The 19,578-nt window shown below is 36.8% G+C and overlaps 2 protein-coding genes across 4 annotated transcripts; both read right to left on the bottom strand.

Moving 5' to 3' along the window:
- Positions 1 to 172: 172 nt before the first annotated feature.
- On the bottom strand, positions 173 to 4,374 carry LOC109000872. 3 transcript variants are annotated; one of them, XM_018977902.2, is made up of 9 exons: positions 3,971 to 4,374; positions 2,699 to 2,782; positions 2,519 to 2,553; positions 2,272 to 2,383; positions 2,076 to 2,164; positions 1,524 to 1,620; positions 1,275 to 1,408; positions 1,135 to 1,183; positions 173 to 932 (listed from the first exon to the last, which is right to left on the bottom strand). In XM_018977902.2, exons 1-9 carry the CDS (start codon positions 4,166 to 4,168, stop codon positions 855 to 857), a joined length of 876 nt encoding a protein of 291 aa, XP_018833447.1. In that variant the 5' UTR covers positions 4,169 to 4,374; the 3' UTR covers positions 173 to 854. The 3 variants fall into 3 exon arrangements, with proteins under 3 accessions (XP_018833447.1, XP_035541835.1, XP_018833456.1); XM_035685942.1 differs by having other exon boundaries at positions 178 to 932; positions 1,509 to 1,620; positions 3,971 to 4,367; XM_018977911.2 differs by having other exon boundaries at positions 698 to 932; positions 1,301 to 1,408; positions 1,509 to 1,620; positions 3,971 to 4,372.
- A 2,139-nt stretch (positions 4,375 to 6,513) lies between these two features.
- LOC109000853 (FIP1[V]-like protein) lies at positions 6,514 to 19,366 on the bottom strand. Its single transcript, XM_018977870.2, has 9 exons — positions 18,352 to 19,366; positions 15,914 to 16,167; positions 13,715 to 13,841; positions 13,572 to 13,640; positions 13,312 to 13,452; positions 12,898 to 12,999; positions 12,441 to 12,790; positions 8,916 to 10,599; positions 6,514 to 7,666 (listed from the first exon to the last, which is right to left on the bottom strand). The coding sequence occupies exons 1-9, from the start codon at positions 19,258 to 19,260 to the stop codon at positions 7,103 to 7,105; spliced, it is 4,200 nt and encodes a 1,399-aa protein (XP_018833415.1). The 5' UTR covers positions 19,261 to 19,366; the 3' UTR covers positions 6,514 to 7,102.
- Positions 19,367 to 19,578: the final 212 nt, after the last annotated feature.

Here is a 19,578-nt window from a genome sequence, read left to right as displayed (position 1 = left end):
AAAATTATAAACAATAAGTAGTGCTATATGTACTTATATTTTTACTTACAAGATTTATTTTATTAATTTTCTTTTGAAGTTCATTGAATTTCAAATTTCATGATTTTCAACATATCAATAACTGATATGTGGAGTAGTAAATTTTTTTTAAGTACATTTAACATTTTTCTACATTTTATGTGTCCATCTTTCTTATGCTATAAACTTAAATTTGAATCCATGCAAAACAGAAAGAGTATACATTAAATTGATAATCACATATCATTTACTACCATTCATTCATATAGACCTCAATCTTAAATTCTGTAGATCCCCCTGCCGTGCCTATTACCTCACTCTTATATTTTTCTAAGCATTTCTCGAGCAGATTCATCTATTTCCTTGGCATTTTTCTTTGTTTATTTTGGTATTAACCATTATGAAAAGTTGTAGTTCCATCGGGGACAAAACTGATTGGGCAACCGAGTTTTTTTATAGCATCAAACAGAACAATCTCCAACCCAAATTCACACCAATAGCAAGTTGAAAATCAAAGTGAGCGTAACCCAAATTCGTCTCGTTTGTTTTCACAATTCCTCTCTTCTCATCTAATCATTACGACTTTTCTAAATTCTCACACAAAATAAAATAAACAATTCAGTTTTTTCAAATTTCAAAACAAAAATAATATTAGAAAAATATATTCTAACAATATTTTATTTAACTTTTAACTTTAACCTTAACTCATCTCATCTGCAAAACAAACTAGGGTTGAAGGCTTGTTGAGAATGAATGGCGTATCTGACATAGAAAAACTTGCTTCAAGTTGAGGGGCTTCACACAAGGGTAAAGTTTTGCTCCTCAAAATGAGGGTTTTACATCACCTCCTTACCCCTGTGTTGGAGCAAAATTTGGTGCACAATTTCCCCAGTTGAGGAAATAAAGTAGGTTGCCTGCAACACAACAAATGCATCAGTTGGTGCTTTGGATAAGAGCTTTTAGACAGACATCTAGATGTTTAGATGGATTTGTTGAGTTAGTCAACTGTGTTCATGTCAAACACAGTAGACTAAATTCACACTTTTCGATTATCCAAACATCCTCAAATTTCTTGAAGGCAGAAGCATTCATAATGCACAAAGATTTAATACCCACAATTTCTATTGCGCTGACTCTGTGAAGAAGAAAGCCATTGACCAATTCTCTGAGGAGAACCCAAAAGAAAAAAATCAGGAAAAGGTTGGCATATGTGGAGTAAAATGCAGAACATTGAAACAGAAAAGAGAGGTATTTACCCATTCAAGGCTGGTTGTCCACTTACAGTTGCCAAATAAGGTTCATTCTCTCTCGAGGCCGGATTCCGGCCAATGTAAGCAATGTTGCCATGACGAACATGTTTAGTGCAATCATGTCCGCTTAGGTACGCATTCTGGGAGAGGTTTAGCGTATCCGTTAGTAGTCAGTTATGCTATCACGTACAGAATTGATACATATCAAGAAATTCAAAACGCTAGTGATTTAACACTTACAACTCCAAATCTTACAAAAGTATGATGAAGAAGCTCATAAAGTTGCTTTGCCTCCATTTGCTCATTGTTCTCTTCACAAACAACCAATTGATGGAATCCAACAACAATGCGCCTAGATTCACAAAGGACAGAAGATCTGTTCCGTGATTCAAAGTGGTAACACATAAAGGGGAACCCATTTGTACGGTTTCAAATGTTTATACCATAATTTCCCATCTTTTGCAAATATCTCAAAGCACATCACATCTCATCTCTTTGGATTTAATTCAAAATCTTGCAAGTTGCAAGTACGACCATAAGGCCTCTTAGATGAAATGAGATGAGATAGTTTTGGATAGTGAGATGAGATGAAATTGTTTTAAATGAAAGTTGAAAGTTGAATAAATATTGTTAGAATATTTTTTTTAATATTATTATTGTTTTGGAATTTAAATAAGTTGAATTGTTTATTGTATTTTATGTGAGAGTTTATGAAAATTGTAATGATGAGATGAGATGAGATGGCTTGAAATGGTTTTGGTATCCAAACTGAGTCTTAATAGCCTATACAACAGACATGAGTTTTACCAGTTACCACTGATTACTTCTAGTGTCCTTGTCAGCCAATGTAACTGACTCTGCTCAATTTCACTCGATGATCCCCTAAGCATCAAATCCTTCAAATTTACAAAAAAAAAAAAAAAAAAAGTAAGAGATGCATCAGGAGTTCAGAGAAGTCAACACTCAACAAATATACGATTTTTTGAATCCAATAAACATGTACCTGTAATGAACCAGTATCCACACCGACAATGTCTAAGGTTTTCCCATAAGGTAGCTTTATCTGCTCTAGAAAGCAACAGACTCCATGTCCTTTTGTTGTTCTAGTAGTATACCTACAAGTGCTAATAATCATGATTTTGCAGTAAAGTGATTGAACCAAAAGCAATTCCAGATGTAGCAATAAAAACATTAGTATGTGATGCAAATGTGTCCAGTTCAGAGAACTGATTTGCAAACAAATTGTATACCAGGGAACTTTCAGGGATGAGAAAAACACAGTACCCTGAAAAAGTTGAAGTAGGATTGTTGTTAGTAGTCAAATTAATTCAGAAAAATGAACTTAGACCAATTCTGCCAGGGTAAAATATGCATAATATCCTTCATTTTTATTTTTTTTTTATTGGTGATGAAGAATGAAAGGATCTTACATTCTGCATGAGTGGATCATCCTCTCCAAGTTCACTAGTGTTCACCACAAAACTTACATTGTAAGCCTTTGCCACTTTGTCCATCTTCATAGACATAGACAAGAAGAAACACCATCAGAAAGGAAAAGTTGGAAAGCATTCAGAGATGTTGAAGGAAGCCACAACCTAAAGAAGTTAATTTTGCAAACAAAGAATGCCAAAAGACGATGAAAAAGCACTAGTGAACACCTCTGCTAATCAGAGCCTAGAAGCAGGGAAAACGGGAATTCTTCTAGCAAATAACACAGAAAGTGAATAATCAAAATTCATTCCCCCAGAATATATATTGGAACCAATATTATTTCCAAAATGAAATCTTTCACAAAGTAAACAGGAGACCCATATAGTCAGGTTTTTCATTATTTTTCCCCTCAGCGGTCGGTTACTTCCATGCATGACCTGCTTTAAGCATCTTTGAGTGAGCGTATAAGATATTTTTGTCACATCTTCAATTATGTATATGCAGTTTGTTTTTAATCCTATTAATATATATTATATACAAAATAATTTATTTTGCATTATATACAAAAAAAAAATTAAATAACTTAAGTTTCCCCCTCTAAAATAAATTATTGGCCTGCCACTAACTACCAATATGGTCAGGTTGGTTACCACTAACAAATTCATTTTCTTTGTTAACACAAACAACATAAAACATAAGATTACTAGGTCATTCCAAATAAGCTTGGAAGGGCTTTAATACCACCATAAGGGCTCGCGGCGTGCTATCATGGGCTTGGGTCATGGTGGCCCGATGAATCACTTCACTCAAGACTCAAACTCCTCTGACTCAACAAAGCTCATGCTAGTTTGTTAAGGATAGTTTGTTAAGGACATATATGCTCGCCTGCTTATCTTGGAACAGTTGGGATATTCACTCATTCAAAGTGAGCAAATAGTCCGAATGTTCCGGGATTCAAATTTTAAATAATGGGAGAAATAATTAGTCCGGATGATTCTAAGAAGTTAAAAGCTCTATTTAAAAAATTCAAGTACGCTAATGAAGTCTCTCGAATGATCTGACTCTAAGAAGATTATTATCATTATTGACTTAGGCATCGGCACCCATCAAACCCTTAACCCACTTTACTCTTTGGTTGCAGCACATCGGGAGTGCGTAGCTGTGAAACACGCCCTTAACAAAGCCGGACCCATCAAATAATATCATAAATTCTTCAACCCTTTCAACATATATTTCAAGAACGAACGGATGAAGAAAAATGAGAGATTTACCAGTTTCAGAAGATGGGTCTGTTGCTTAAGTGGTCTGAAACCCCCTCTAACACTGATGAAGTAAAGATCAAGACCTCTGTTTCCACTCCTATTCCCTTGAATGGGCTTCTGAGGCTGACCCAAGTTCAGAGCAAGATAGAGAGCAAAGCAGAGAGACGCCTGTACGAAAATGGTTCGAAACCAAGATGGCTTCTCCATTTTTTCGGAGCTCAGAGTTCTCAATCTATGTGCTTTCTATGCTCTCAACGTTTCTGGCTTGAAGTTGTCAAATTTGAATCTATCGTAGTCTTTGTTATGTTGATAACTTGATATGGCAAACGCAGCATGTGCATGTCAGTTCGAAGGGAGGAGAACGGACAGAAAAAGCTGAAACACCCGGATAAGTAGCTTTCTGCTTTTGTTTTATATTATTCGATGGATTCTTCTGGGTTACGTGCGTTGCTGTACGTGACGACGTTGTTCCATGGAATTTCGATGGCATAAAAGACATGGTATTCATCATTAGCGTGGGACTCACTGCGGAAGCATTAAAAACTTGTTCAACAATTTCATATTTAAGAGTTATTTTATATATTCTCTCTTTTATTTAAAATTTTTAAACTTAAATAAAAATTCGGGAAAATCTTGATATTTGAAAATACCGTAAAATTCATTTCATAATCATATTTGATTCCATTATATTTTTTTCTTTTTAAAATTTTGAGACATGAAGGAGATAAATCATTTTTGTGGAATGGCATGATATCATAGTCAACGATAACAATGAGAACTCAATTTTTCTTCAGACAAACAGATACAAGACAAAGTTTTCATTATTACCAGGTTTGATTGTATTAGTCGTAGAAGAATTTTTCTTTTTGATTATTACTTTTTTTTTTTTTTTTGGGTACAGAGATTACAGTGACATTTGAACTGACCAACCTAAACTGGCAAAATAAATCTAGTTATGGAGTTTTGGTTGCCAAAGAAATATGATAAAAAGCTAGTACAGCAGATGAATTTGCTTCAATGCTTGTATGGGTTTACCGATCATATGCTAGAGTTAATTATGTTTGGAAACACAACTATTTTTAAATATTTAGACTACTTCACTACTATTTACAAATTATTTACTATTATTTCAATACTATTCACAGATCATCTAAGATACTCTAAGACCCTATTTGGATGTTGAGCTGAGTTGAGAAGAGTTAAGTTCTTTATAAATAGTGGTGAGTTAAGATGATGGAGTGAATTTTGTAGGACTCACCTAATATGAGTTTAGATGTGCTTGGATATTAAGATAAGTTTAGATGTATTAATGTGAAATTGAAAAAAATTGTAGGTCCCAAGTGTAAAGAGGTGTTGAGTTGAAAAAATTTATGAGTCCAACGTGTAAAGAAGTTTTGAGTTGAGATGAGTTTAGTAATTTGAGCATTGACATTGATTTCATCAAATTTATCTCTAAAATTTGATGAAAAGTACATGTTTTTCATAAATTTAAAAATTTTCCAACCATAAACCCACATTGGATTAGTCAAATTAATAATATAATATTATTTTTTAATAATAATATTTTTAATTTATTTTTTTCATATTTTACAATTACACTAACTATATGTTAATTAATAATTTAATTTGATATTTAAATTATTATTTCCCAACTTAAATATATTGTGGCTCAAAATTGAGAAACAATAATTTAAGTAAATAAAATAATAGTTATAGAGTATGAACAGTTAGTCTTCAAATTTAGAGATAAACTTAAGAGCATTAGCATTGGCTTCATCAAAGCCATCTCTAAAATTTGATGAAAAGCACATATTTTTCATAAATCCAAAACTTTCCTAGTCATAACATCACATTGGATTAGCCATTGAATTCATCAAAATAATAATATAATATTATTTTTTAATAATAATTTTTTTAATTTTTTTTCATATTTTACAATTATACTAATCATATGTTAATTAATAATTTAATTTGATTCTTACATTATTATTACAAGATGGTCTTTGTTTTTGGGATACTGAACAAAATCACACATTTCTACACTATTATGAGATACTGCATGCACGAAATTGAAGAATATTCATATAGATTAAACTTTCGTTCGAGATTAAACGTTAATAAAGAAAGATTTGCTTGGTTAACAGTAACCCTTCAAATTTTCAAGAAACTCATTTATTTATTGTAACTCAAAACTTCCAACTTATCCTTTTAGCTAATCCACTACAGCTTTATTTTGATAAAATTTATCATATTTTACATTTAGCTAAACTTTTGATGAAATCAATGATAATGCTCTAAATGTACTGTAGCTCAAAGTTAAAGATTTTAATATATATTGAATCTAATGCAGTAACTTCAAACATAAATTCATCAAATTTTGAAGAAAACACTAATTTGATGAGTCCAAATGTTAATGCCCAAACGGAGGCCTACTGAATCCCGTCAGTATCTCTATAGTTAAAAGGTGCAAGTTTCATCTCGTTGGAGGAACTCAACACATATACAAGGAATATATATCTCTGAAAAGTGACTAAAACCATTGCTTTTTCTTGTTTCTTTATCTTCAAAATTTCGTAATGTTTCTTTTTAACTCACTAATTCGACAAGTACAGAGGGAGCGTCTACTTCAGCTAACTATCTTTCTACAGCAAAAGAAAGAAAAAGAATGCAAAAAAAATGTCAACCAACCCAAGATACAGAATTCAGATAACAACTATCTTTCTCATAAAAAGATAGAGCTAAAACTGCTGTTTTCTGCATCAGCTCTTCTATTCAAACATCTGCCACAACCAGCATATGCCGACATCACCAGCCTTGCCCTCTCGGCTTCCCCACAGATCAGATTTGCCACCTCCCGCAACACATATTAACTCTTGAGTCATGCGTTTTAAGAAATATCGCTAAATATAATTCTTTTTGCCACCATCAGTGATCAATTCAATGTTACATTCACCAGTATTTACACATGATATCAGAAGTATAGGGTGGCATCATGGTTACAAGATGATATAACTATCGCAGAGATAAGTGGCCATCTCATGAATTGGCCGAATTCTGTGATAAAGAATTAGGCCAAGACTTCGCTCTAAACTGCAGGAGCAATTCATCAACAACAACAATACAGGTCCCTCGATTTCACATTTAGTTACTTATCCATCTTCTTTTCCGAGGCGGCCGCTCTTGTTTGATCTCCAAATCTTCAGAAGCCTCACTTTTGGAAGAAGGCAGTGCTTCACTCTCCATCTTCTTAGTTGTCAAGGACTCTTTCTCCCTTGGCATTGGAAGCTTAAACCGTTCGCTTCGCTTTTTCAACTTCTCCACTGTATCAAGGTGCCTTTCCTCCAACGGTTTTGTTTCAACATCTTTGCTTTCCAGATCAGAGGCATCTTTTTCTTCAGTCAATGGATGTTGACTATCAACAGCCTCAACTGTCTTGGTAAATTCATCTGGAGGTTTCCTGGCTTCAATAGATGCACCATTTTTATTCCTATCAATCTCCTTGAATTTCAAGGAAGATGATGACCTATTGTTGATACTATAGTCCCTCTCGGTGTGGCTAGTCCATCGTTCCAATTTGGAGCGCCCTCTTTTCGAATCATGCTGTTCATCTTCTGATGAAGCGTCTTCCCTATGTTTTCTGGACACACGACGATGCACTGGGATCTGATGGTCTCCATTCCCTTGATCACTGGACCCTTTCAAGCCCTATATAAAGACACGAACAAACTGAAGTTTCAACACTTCCTACCAGGTTTAAGTAGAACATTAATGAGAAACGAGAACAACCCAGCAGGGAAACTTCCTAAATTAACAAATAGGGGTCAAGTAACACATTCTCAGCCATAACCCGGGTTAATCAATGAAAGGAGATGGCAATAGGAAATGCCAATAAAAGATGACAGTCTGACCAAGGGAAGCGAAGCAGTCTTAAAATTAGTCTTAAACCTCAAGAATGAGATCAAGTAATGAAAATCTAATCCGTATCAGAAAGTTGAAACTTACTCGAACCATCTTAAAAAACATTGTTCCGTCAGATGGATATGTTCCCTATGGTAACTAGGGTCATGAATTATGGCCAACAAACAGTACTAACTGCAAGATACATTGGTCAAAGTTTCATGACTAATTTTCTGCATCTCTGCTAATTTCTCCCTATACATATTTTAAACATAAAACTTCCATATTATTACATTATTTATGACAAGTCACAGATTAAAGCTACTTGGGTTTGAGGTTCTTGCACATAACAACTCCCTCTGTATTTGTAAGTAAAGGCGTGCACTTAAAATACTATGGAGGTAAAAAAAGATAACAACCTGGCCAATTCTCAAGTTTTGGAAATGTCCTCTTGGTGCACATCAGGATGCTCACTTTTGAATTAGGAGAAGAGAAGACATTCAATAATTCCAAAGCACTTGCCTAAGCAAGGATTACATAACAGTGCTCTTATTATTGCTAAGGTAAACTACACTGGAAATTGTCAACTTTACCTAGGAACTACACAGTTTTGACGTGACAAACAGGCAATGAGATCAATTTGTCACATTGAAAACACAATTTCAACTTTATTCCAACCTCTAAACAATGAAAAACCAGTGAACACATACCAAATCGAGCTTCAACAGTCAGGTCCTTGAAGTAAGGCCCTCAACTGCAACCGCTCCACCTCCCTAGGCCCTTCCCCAAAACTCTAATAATCAGTATTCCAGAAGAAAGCAATAACCTTCAACCAAACTTTCTGGACAAGGGATTGAGCCACATTTTATTTTTTCCCATGGTGTTTTTTATTTGTATCAAATTCAAGTTTATGACCTACTTTTCTTCCTGCTAAGACTTTGCCCAACAACTTGACTTATCTAAGAGAGAATACCCCCCCCCCCCCCCTCCCCCCCGAGCGAGCACGCGCGCAATGTTCAAAGAATTATATATTCTTGTATCTAAACATGCTACATACCATTTCATTAATTCGACCACTATGGTCTTCTCGATTTCTCTTGGAAGAGCCAAAAGCCTTGTGATCACCACCCTCAGAGTCTTTATTCTTTCTTGTATTCTCTTTATGTTTTTTGTCACGTCCTCTTTGGCCATCAGAAGCATTAACAGCACGATCATTATGAGAACTAGACCTCTCTGGCCTGGATCTTTCATCATTACTAAATTGGTTTCCACGTGGATAAACATCATCACGTCCCCTGCGATGTGAACTTTCATCCTCAATTCGGTCCTTTTTCTTGGACTGTTCGCTGTGTCGGACCATGTCTTTCGATTGGTATTCTTTATCAGATCCTCTGTAATCGTCCTTTGCCCTAGGATGGCTAATTAATGCTTTGTCCTCTAGACCACGCCCACCCCTTCCAGCAACCCGTCCTTCATCTCTTTCCCGCTTGGGGAGATAATCTTCATGAGACTGTTTTAACCGATGCCACTCCTCCCTCTCTCTCTGCCTTACACCCCTTTCTCTCTGCAGCCAGATCTCATCTCTGTGCCCTACGGAGTGGTGATCATCAAGATTATCTCTATGTCTTAGCTGTTCATCTCTCTTTCGAGGGTCCAAAACTTCATCCCTTTCTCGCTTTTGACGGCTAGTACTTTCCCTGTGGCCATGCAATATTTCTTCTTTGTCACCATGGTCCCTACTCAGATATTCCTCATCTTTCCTTCTCTTGCTATGGTAATCATCTACATTTTCATACCGAACCTTCAGACCATCATCTCTTTCCCTGTGGCGTGAACCAGCCTCCTTATCATACTGAACCCTATAGCTGCCATTATTTAACTGTTTTCTTGAATGTAGATATTCATCTTTCTCACTCCTCTCGCCGTCTCTAACCTTATCCCTGTGTCTGGTTCCCATTTCATCACCGCGCTCCCTCTTCCTCGTGTCTTCAATTTTAATCCTTCTGTTATAAGGATCATCATCTCTACGTCGCCAGGGTCCATCAGAATTGTCCCTCTCCTTTCGTCTGTTAAACCCATCAGATTTCACAGGCAATTGATGACCTGAGCTGGAATCCCACTCTCTGGACGGGTAATCTTCTGTTCCTTTTACTACCATGTGATTCCTTTCCATCTCTTGTCTTCCATCACGGTTCTTTCTTCGGAGACCTAGTTCATTTTTGTCAGGGTGACTTTTCATCATGGTCTCCACACGTTTTGAGTGTCCTTCTTGAATGGCTTCCTCCTCAGCCCCATCGCGCCACTTTGGATACTCTCTGCTGCTTCCTGATCTTGGTTTGTTATTTTCACTACTTTCAGCCCTTGACTCCCCTGCATCATCAAATTCTTGGAGCACAGGTTGTTCCACTTGAGAACTCAATTTCTGTTTCTTTACCACTCCGTCGCCAAGGTTGTCATCTCTGTCTAACGTATTCAAAGTCCTTTCATCTTTCTCTATTTCATCCTTGTCCGTTACAGGGCTTCCATCAGCAAGCACAAGCTCATCATGCCCAGCATCACTATGCTCAACACTCAACTCCCTGGCATCCCTAACTGCATCAGGAGATGATAATATCGGACTACGTTTACCGTCCAAGCTATCAACTGATTCAACGGTCTGGTTATCCTGAAATTTACCAGCACATGTACTTCGACTGGGAGTCATATGAGGGGATTTGTCAAGTTCCCTTCCCTGTGTCTGCCTGTGTTCAAAAGGAGTATGTTATAAGCATTTGTTATAGGAGTACTAAAGCATTTGTCATTTGGTAATTTAATAAATTCTTGTTTTACTTATAAAACAAAAAAGTATATTATAAGCATTTCTCGAGTTCTGATGCTATAGTACAAGTTAAATTCGTGATAAAGGATAAATACAACATGAACTTAAGTACATTATAGTTAATAAACTTGTAATTTGGATGCCCAGGTAAATAGTTGAACAAAGCAGGTAACAATTTGGGCAAACAAACTACACTATCAAAATATATGCATGACAAAATTCTACAATGCAAAAGTACACACTGCCGACTGAAAGCTCCCAATGGAAAATACAGACTAATTTCGTTTATTCATTAGACAGCATCCACTTCTCTGAGCTGATAACTTTGAAACTATTTTAAATTTTCCTTAGAGATGGTTGTATTTATGTTATACATATTCACCATTTTTTTTTATAAGTAAAAATATTATATATATCAAAAGGAGAAACCAAGTACACTGAATGTATACAAGAAAACACCTTGCCCAAAATGACCCAAAAAGCCCGTGAAAATACAACCCAAAATACACAAAACCCGACCCCAATCCCTTGTTTCCCGTAGAACTAAAACTCTACCCAAAAACCCAACCCCAACCCCTTGATTCTCATCTTCACAATGCCCTCCCTTTAGACTTCCCTCTAGTTGAGCTACCACCCTTAGCGTCGTAGTTGACTGCCTAAGAAAGACGTTGTAACTCCCTGATTTTCTTGAAACTTGATTTGGTTTCAAGCGCGTGGCTTGTCTCAATCACAGTGATTAGTTTTTTAAATTGGTCTTCACATCCTCTATGTAAAATTCCCACAAACTGCTGAATCTCATTAACTTTAGGTAGAATCAAATCTGCCATTGGAGGAAGAGAGACCAAAGGAGCAACGTTATCCCCAGACACAGTATCCAACTGCACTCTTACTCTAGACATTCCTCTACACAAGGCACCAACGCCAAACCCATTGGTTCTCCAACAACTCCATTGGTTCTCTCCAATGGTTCACTCCATTGGCGATTCTGGGGTGAAAGCAAGTCCCTTCACCTCTGGAGTGATAGCGGATCTTACATCTCCTTCAGACCTCGGTAGTACACCATTTTTCTTCAACATGTTATACATATTCTCCATTACCACTAGATCTTCTTGAAGATCTAGTATCATGCTTTTCTAGTTTGTTTGGGGAATGAGATAAGATAAAATTTTGTGAATAGTATTAACTATTAAGATAGTTTGTGAACAGTAGTGAGATATTTTGAGTTGAGTATTTTTTGAGTTTTAGGAAAGGAGAAAGAAAAAATTGAATAAAAAATATTATAAAGTTAAAATATTGTAATAATATAGTTTTATAATATTATTTTTATTTTAGGATTTGAAAAAGTATGATTTTTTTTTAATTTTTATTTGAAAGTTTGAAAAAGTTGTAATGATTATTTTGAAAATTTTGTATTTGAATTATGTTTAGGAATAAGATAAGATGAGATGAAATAACATCAGATGAGAATTTTGTGTCTCATCTAAGGCCCCAAACCTGCTTTATACAAAAGAGAAGATATTTCATTTTGCTTCTACACACATTCACATGTTCAAACCATGACACCCTCAGCTTGTGTGTAAAACGATGAGCATTTATTAGCATAAATTGGTCTGTCAAAACTTAACATGGAAATAGAAGCATAATACAAAATGAAGATTTCAAATCCAATCCCAAGTAGAACACAAAAGTCCCATATTGTTCAGGATAACAGATAGGATTTTATAACATATATCTCAACACGCAGATTTCAAGACTGTTTCATACCTTTCATCATAAGGGGTGCCAAACTTCTCGCTAGGATAGACAGAAGCCGGCCTCCTAGAAACAGGATTCTGGGCTGGAGCTTCTGGAGGAAAAGAAAATTTCCCTTCCCGATCAGGTAAATTATCAGCAACAGAAGACATTAATGCCATCCTTTTTCTATCAACCTGATCTCTCTTTCGACCATTGTAAGCCCCTGGAAAAGCATCAAAATCCCCACTGTCCACCTGGACAACATCTTCTTTGGCTACATCACCTGCTCTAAAATCCTCTCTCGAGGACTCATTGTCTGGTTGTTCTAGGGCACCATTTACCGTGGAGGAATCATCATCTAAAGAGTCCTGCAAGACAATCTGTTCCCCCAATATTTGTCATTATCTAGACTGCATATACATTATGAAATGAAGCATCTAATTATGCCATTAGATTACTGCACTTAAAGGTGGGTTTTATTTAATACCTCAATTATGGCATCTGAATCACGGATGCGAGGAGGTCGGGTGTCAATGGAAGGGAGACGTTCACCATAACCACCTTCCACCTGTATTGCTCTTCCAGTTGGCTGGGAGCCAAAGAAAAGAAAAATAAAATATTGAGCCTGGAAACTGACACCAGAAACAAACACGATGTCTAGTAGCTAGTAACTACAGCTTTTTTTACCTAAACTGCCAAAAGCTAGACATAAATAAGGTGCTAATTAGATAGGCCAAAAAGAGAGGGAAAAAAAAAAGGAGAAGAGAGGAACATGAAAAATGAAAATCAGGAATTAAACTGAGTGGCAGAAATTTAACTAAATAAATCATCCTGTAAAAATTTACTGATAAAAAAAAAAGAATCATCCTGTAAAAAATTAATGTTAGACAGTTGCACATACAATAGGTGGGCGCACACGAGCAGATCCTTTTGCTAAATCACTCTGTCCAACATCCAACTTTCCAAGATTTGCATTTTCAGCTGAAACATCATGAACACCAGTGGCAGCTACTAATTCCGGGGGTAAATCTGGATCATACTCCTGGGGAAAAATAAAACCAATAAAAGATTTCTCCTTAGGGCCAGAACATGGGACAGAAACCAAGAATTCTATTTGCAAACCACAATAATTTTTCTTGAGATGAAAAAGCATCTCATTACCTGCTCCGTTCGCACACTTTCATAAACCCGAATTTTGCTTTGCATAGTAGATTCCAGGCGCAGTTGTTCCTGAACAATCAATATACAGGGACTTAGTTTTCATTTATGTAGTCAACGGTATGACAAAAGATTGGTACGGTTACCAGTTGCTTGCAATAATCTTTCCAGCTCTCCTCATTCAAACCAAAGTTGAAAAAGTCTGATGTATCAACACCAGGATATTTCCATGGTTTCTCCTCAAAACTATCAATGTCAACCTCAAATATAGTCCTGAAAATATTCAAGAGGGCCAAATAAGAAAATTATAGTAAAAAACCAAACTTTGAAGTTCAGTTATTTTGTAGCACCCTACTCATAAAAAAGGTATTTTGTCGCACCCTAATGCAGTTATACTGAAATATGAAGGATACGAACAACATCATCCAAAATTGATGAGAGAAAAGGAATTGCAAAGAGAAAACTTGCCTCTTTTTTTCACTTCCCACACCGTTGAACCAAAATGAAGCTCATATACTAGACACAAATGTGACACGAACAAGTTTTTCAAGTAAACAGTTAACTCCATTTCAAAAGGGTCAAGACAATTTGGCAATGAACAAACTCTTTTTTATTTCCTTTTTACTTTCAACTCCTCTTCTGTCCAGTAAGATTTGTTGGTATCCCTCAATTATTATTATTATTATTATTATTTTTATAAGTAAGAAACTTTATTTAATGAAACTAGGCGAAGCCCATGTACACAAGAAGTATACAAAAGAAGCATCTAATTACATTCTAGAAACCTGAAAAGAAAACAAAAACTCATGAGCATTTCCTCCCTTAAGAACAATAGCCGAAAACCACTGCAGCAAATCCCTCAATTATAACAGTCTGAGAACTCTAAAACCTGATTATAAGATAATCCCCATTAAATTTAAAGACACCAAAATTAGGACCATTTATTAGTTGTCTCTTTCGCTGGCTCTTAAGATTTTGTAGTAGAAAAACAGCATATTGGGTGGACCCCACCTATTGCAGATAGTGCAACATTATACCACTCAATTAGGCAAACATCATATCTGCTTAAAGAGACTAACAGACTAAAACCAGCCACAGGATGTTGTGCTAGAGTGAACTAGAACAGAGAGGAAATAGCACCTACAATCTAGCTTCTTTAGACACTGAAAAACATAGATAGCTACCGAAACCAAAAAGGAGAGACACCACGCCACAGAAAAAGAGCCACCTCTGAGGTTAGCTGGGATACAAAACACCATAAAACAGAAAAAGTACAAGTGTGAAATGGAGAAGTTGTGAAATCCAAGCATCAATGGTATCTTATAAACCCATTTCACTGTTGAACAAAATATCAAACACTATTGAGACAAGAAGCAACACACTGATTAACCTAAGCCTGCATGCTAATATCTGATAACACAACATTAGAACCAAAGAAAATTGCTCTAATGCACAGTCGCAGACTTTCTTTAGGTGGTCAACCTGCCTCCACCCCTAAATTAAGAACTCCACAGCATACCAAAAGTTCACACAGCATCCGTCCTCATCATGCCCTCAACAGAATCACTACTTTAAAGGACAGACTGTTAACAGTTATGAGAAACAAAAAAAAATCCTTTAAGATACTCCATGGTTTGAAAATTAAGGGGAATAATCACTCCAATGAAGCTTGTCATTTCCTTCGTTGTTATGAGATAATTCTCTGCCGATCACCCACCATGTGAAGATGGAAATCAGGTCATATTAAGATTTTCCGAAGCATTAGAGCTGCTGGGTGAGCAACTTCTTTCTCCACTGTATTGTTGCAAGCAGGACCTAGATTTTTGTCTATTTAGGATTAAATTGGATAAGCTGAAGTGTAAGTTTAATTTTGGTGAGCATAATGACCGGCCAAACTTATGACAAGCATCAAGCATAAGCATAGACATGTTTGCAGACCACCAATCAAAACAATGTTTGAGATGATCCTCAATGTATATTATATGCATCATCTATCTTGAGAAGAGCTTGTTTATAGAGAAACAGCCTAGCAGCATTAGATATTATTTAGATGTGATAACAAGAGTTTTACAGATTTCTGTGAAGAAGTGCCAATCTGCCAATTAGACATGCATTGTTTTGAGAGGCACCAAAGGCATAGACGTCAGAGGTAGACTCCCCTCACTTGTAAACATTCCAATCATCAATCATGTGTGTCCTAAGATTTGATCCCAGAAGCTTCCACTAGAATGCAATGTTAATGAACCACCACTAACCACGGCCTTTCACATTTCTAACAACACAGAGAACTGACAATAAAATATTACATATCAAGCAAACACCATATGCAACCAAATGAAAATTACTTGTGCGAAGGAAGCGTGAATTCCAGTCCACCCCCAAAACCTCTCCCTGCAGTGTTGTTACCCCAACCAGGCCCAAAACCCAAATGGAAACCTTTCTGCATTGGAGGCGCAGTTCTTATTCCTGTTGGTCTCCAGTCACCTCTACCACGACCAGCAACAGGACCTGTGTTGGCAATCGGACGAACCTGACCTGGGGCTCCTCCAGGAATGGAGGTAGCTGCTCCATGCATCGGTGCTGCACCAGGTCTAACATACTGCATGTTGACAAATGTAAATCATAAGAATTTATAACCAAATATGGGAAAAACAAACAGGTATAAGCTGAAAATCTTAAAAAATGCTTTAACAAACAAAGAGAATAGCTGCAGCTATGGCACTTTCCTCATTTATATAAGCCAACCAAAAGTCTTTCAAGTTCAGCATTCAAAGAAGTTAATTTTCACATTGTTACTTATGTTGAAATAAGATACAAGCCCACCAGGAAAGAGAAGAATAAAAAGGGGGAAGATCAACCTTCCTAAGCATTAATTATTAGGATTCTAACCTTCCTAAGCATTACAATTTAAGATTCTAAAAAGTTCATATTATTCTTCAAGTTACAAACAGATGGCATAATTCTGAAAAAAAAAAATTATACGAAAATCTATTTTATTAAAACCTCAAAAAGAAGGTACAATGCACGTACACAAATAGAATTCTGAAAAGTAGAAAATATAAATAGTAATGAGAACAAAGGATAAGAACGAGATAACTTTTGATAAGTACAAACAAGATATAGTCTTAAGAGGTTATCACAAATAACATTTTCAAACCAAATGCCAACATAAAAAGCAATAACTGTATATTAATATATTCTTTTCTCATAGCAGGAAAGAACATATGATACAATCAGGAGACATGAAAACCCAGAGATAACCACACTACCAAGTAGAATTAATCATTTGTCAGACCACAGGCTGAAGAAAAGCTCAATCATTATAAAAACTGTTCTTCCACTTTTACACAATGAGCTTAGAGCAACTTAGTGATCCATTAAAAAGAGGCTATGTGGCATTACGAAGCACCCATGCTTTGGTATAAAAATCAGTAATCATTACGGAATAATAACAGATCCCCAAATGCGAGAAACATTTCATACAAACTGGAACCAGCTTGAACTTTGGAATGCAACCAACGAGGCAGGCCAAGATAAATCAAGAGTATGGTAATTTGAGCTTGTCATTAGCAATTATTTTATTTTAGGATAATATCAAGCAGAATTCTTTTTTGTGAGTGGGTTGGAGAATGGGGTGGTTGGTAGGGTGGAGTACTTGAGACACTTTGCAACTTTGTTTTACATGTCAAAAGGAACTTTTCTCGGCTACATAATGTAACAATGGTGTCCATGATTCCAGCAGAGGTGTCCACAATTCCAGAGGTGTACTTTTTATTAGTAAATGTAGTATCTGGACTGCCCAGAAGAAAATTTAGTAGCTGGATTATTCATTGCTCATAGAGTAAATATGACATGGAATTCAATAAACAGTCCTAACAAAAATTGCCCCTTCTCAACCATCCCATTCATGGCAATACCACTGTAAAAGATAAATGCAATATATTAATTAAGGCAACAAGGCATGCCTCATGTAAATTTATTGTCGCATAAACTACCTTCTTAGATGGTGATGATAAAAACAACGAAAATTATGATAAAGAAATTCAGGAATAAACAAGGCCAGGTTTGCGCTAAAAATTCACAACATTTAATCTCAAAGACTCTACAGATCAGTTATTTATTTATTGTGGCATTTCTGCCATCAAAGGATTACTCAGGAAAAGAGCTTTCCAACAGAACTATTTTGGTTCCGCATAATAAATATAGAACTCCGAACACTAGGCACTGAAATGAACAATATGAAGCATGGCACCTGCACCGCACAGAACTTTCACATAGAATTAAACACATTATTTATGTCATAGATTGAAGCACGCATTGACATCCATGTTAGGCCCGCGCACCAAAACCCAGTTAAGGTAATTTTTATAGGTAGGCGATTGGAAGCAAAATAAACCACTTCAAATTCTTCCGAAAATATGCAAATCTCGACATCACATCAGTGCTGGAAATTTCGATAAGCCAGATGATTTTACCAGCCAGCTGGAAGCATCAGCCTTTACTCAATGGTAATTGCTATATAATTTGCATTTCCATTATTCAAAGCCTGAAGAATACAATTTTTAAGGGCTCACTTCTTTCTACCTTTTTACAACACAACATATACGAAACTTATTGCCATAACGCAAATCCAAATCCAAGGCATAAATTTTCCCAACAATTCACAGCTTACAATAATTACAAGCCACAACAAACTCCATTTCCCATCAATTAATGGGAAAATACAGTAAATCCCATGTACACAGCATTTCACTATTTCCGGCAACAACATATAGCAACTGACCTTAAACTGAGAATGAAATGGATGGTATCCATGATTGCTATACCCAATTTTTGGGGCTATGACGGCACCGCCCACACCACTAACTTTTCCCACCTCGCCCGTCTCCTTCCTCTCTCCATCAGCCGCTGCCGCCTGCACGGAATCGTCGCCCCATTCCTGTGCCTCCATATCTTGATTCAGCTCCCCATCCGCCACAATAACCAGCGGGTCCCCATCTTCATCATCATCATCATCATCTTCACCCACGATTCCTCCTCTCTCCATTGCCATGGGCCCATGGTTGTTATCATTCAACACTATCTGCAAATCGTCCTCGCTATCACTGTCCCAATCATTATCGGCACCCACATCGTCTCCCCTAGAAGCTTCGAGATTAGCCGCCGGCGAGCCGGAGAGTCCCGGAATGATCGGCTCGGAACCCGCATCGTAAATTCCAGTATTACCCTCCTCGATATCAAAATTTATGTCCTTTTCCATCAAATCCCCAGCTGTGTCCCCACCATAGTTCAAATCCTCCGGAGGATCCCTTTCCGGCAATCCAGCATCTCCTTTATCCAAAACCTTTGACCCAGTAGCTAAATCCTCTTCCCTCACGTCACCAGCCTTCAAATTCTGAGCCGAATCAGTCCCAGCAGGGGGCTCGAGGATGGGAGTGGGATCCGCAGGGCGGGGAGCTAGGGTTTGATCGGAGGTAAGATTGGGAGCAGCGGAATTGGAGAGGGGAGCTCCGTAGAGGATCTCGTTGCCGTCGCTACGGAGGTTGAGATGAATCGGAGGGTGGAGAGCTGGTGGGGAATGAGACGCCTGGCGGGGCTGCGGAGCCGGGGATGACGATGATGATGGTGGTGTCGAAGCAAAAGGTAAGAGCACGTCCGTATACAGATCTCCAAACTCATCGTCGTCTTCCATTAGAGAGACGGAGAGTTTTGGGAAGGGTTTTGAGGTTTGGGAGGCGGGTGGGGGAGCCAAGGCATGTGTCCAAAGACTGGTACGGCCTTTTATGTTTATGCTTGTGTCTGTGTTTTGTGACTTTGTTAGTTACACTGAAATTATTTGTCCCCGACGACTTCCATTTTTTTTTCTGCAATCAGATAAATTCCAACAAAAAGTAAATCAATAGATAAAAATAGTTGAATATAGTCCAAAATAATTTTTATTATATAATAAATTTAATATATCATATAAAATTATTGAGTAGTGTTATGTAATTTTACTTTTACTTACGAT

This window comes from Juglans regia, chromosome 15 (assembly GCF_001411555.2).
Source record: "Juglans regia cultivar Chandler chromosome 15, Walnut 2.0, whole genome shotgun sequence".
Lineage (NCBI taxonomy): Eukaryota > Viridiplantae > Streptophyta > Magnoliopsida > Fagales > Juglandaceae > Juglans > Juglans regia.
This window is presented reverse-complemented; position numbering and strand designations above follow the sequence as displayed.

Bases quoted from the DNA above. Each gene is read 5' to 3' on its own strand.
- LOC109000872 (XM_035685942.1), bottom strand. From the start codon at position 4,168: ATGGAGAAGCCATCTTGGTTTCGAACCATTTTCGTACAGGCGTCTCTC. The intron at 2,783-3,970 runs GTAAATCTCTCA...ATGTCTATGAAG, and splicing joins AGACCCATCTTCTGAAACTG to ATGGACAAAGTGGCAAAGGC. The intron at 1,621-2,075 runs GTAAAACTCATG...TTGTGAATCTAG, and splicing joins GAAGTAATCAGTGGTAACTG to GCGCATTGTTGTTGGATTCC.
- LOC109000853 (XM_018977870.2), bottom strand. From the start codon at position 19,260: ATGGAAGACGACGATGAGTTTGGAGATCTGTATACGGACGTGCTCTTA. The intron at 16,168-18,351 runs GTCAGTTGCTAT...GTCAACATGCAG, and splicing joins CATTTCATTCTCAGTTTAAG to TATGTTAGACCTGGTGCAGC. The intron at 13,453-13,571 runs GTAATGAGATGC...ATTTTTCCCCAG, and splicing joins AAAGTGTGCGAACGGAGCAG to GAGTATGATCCAGATTTACC.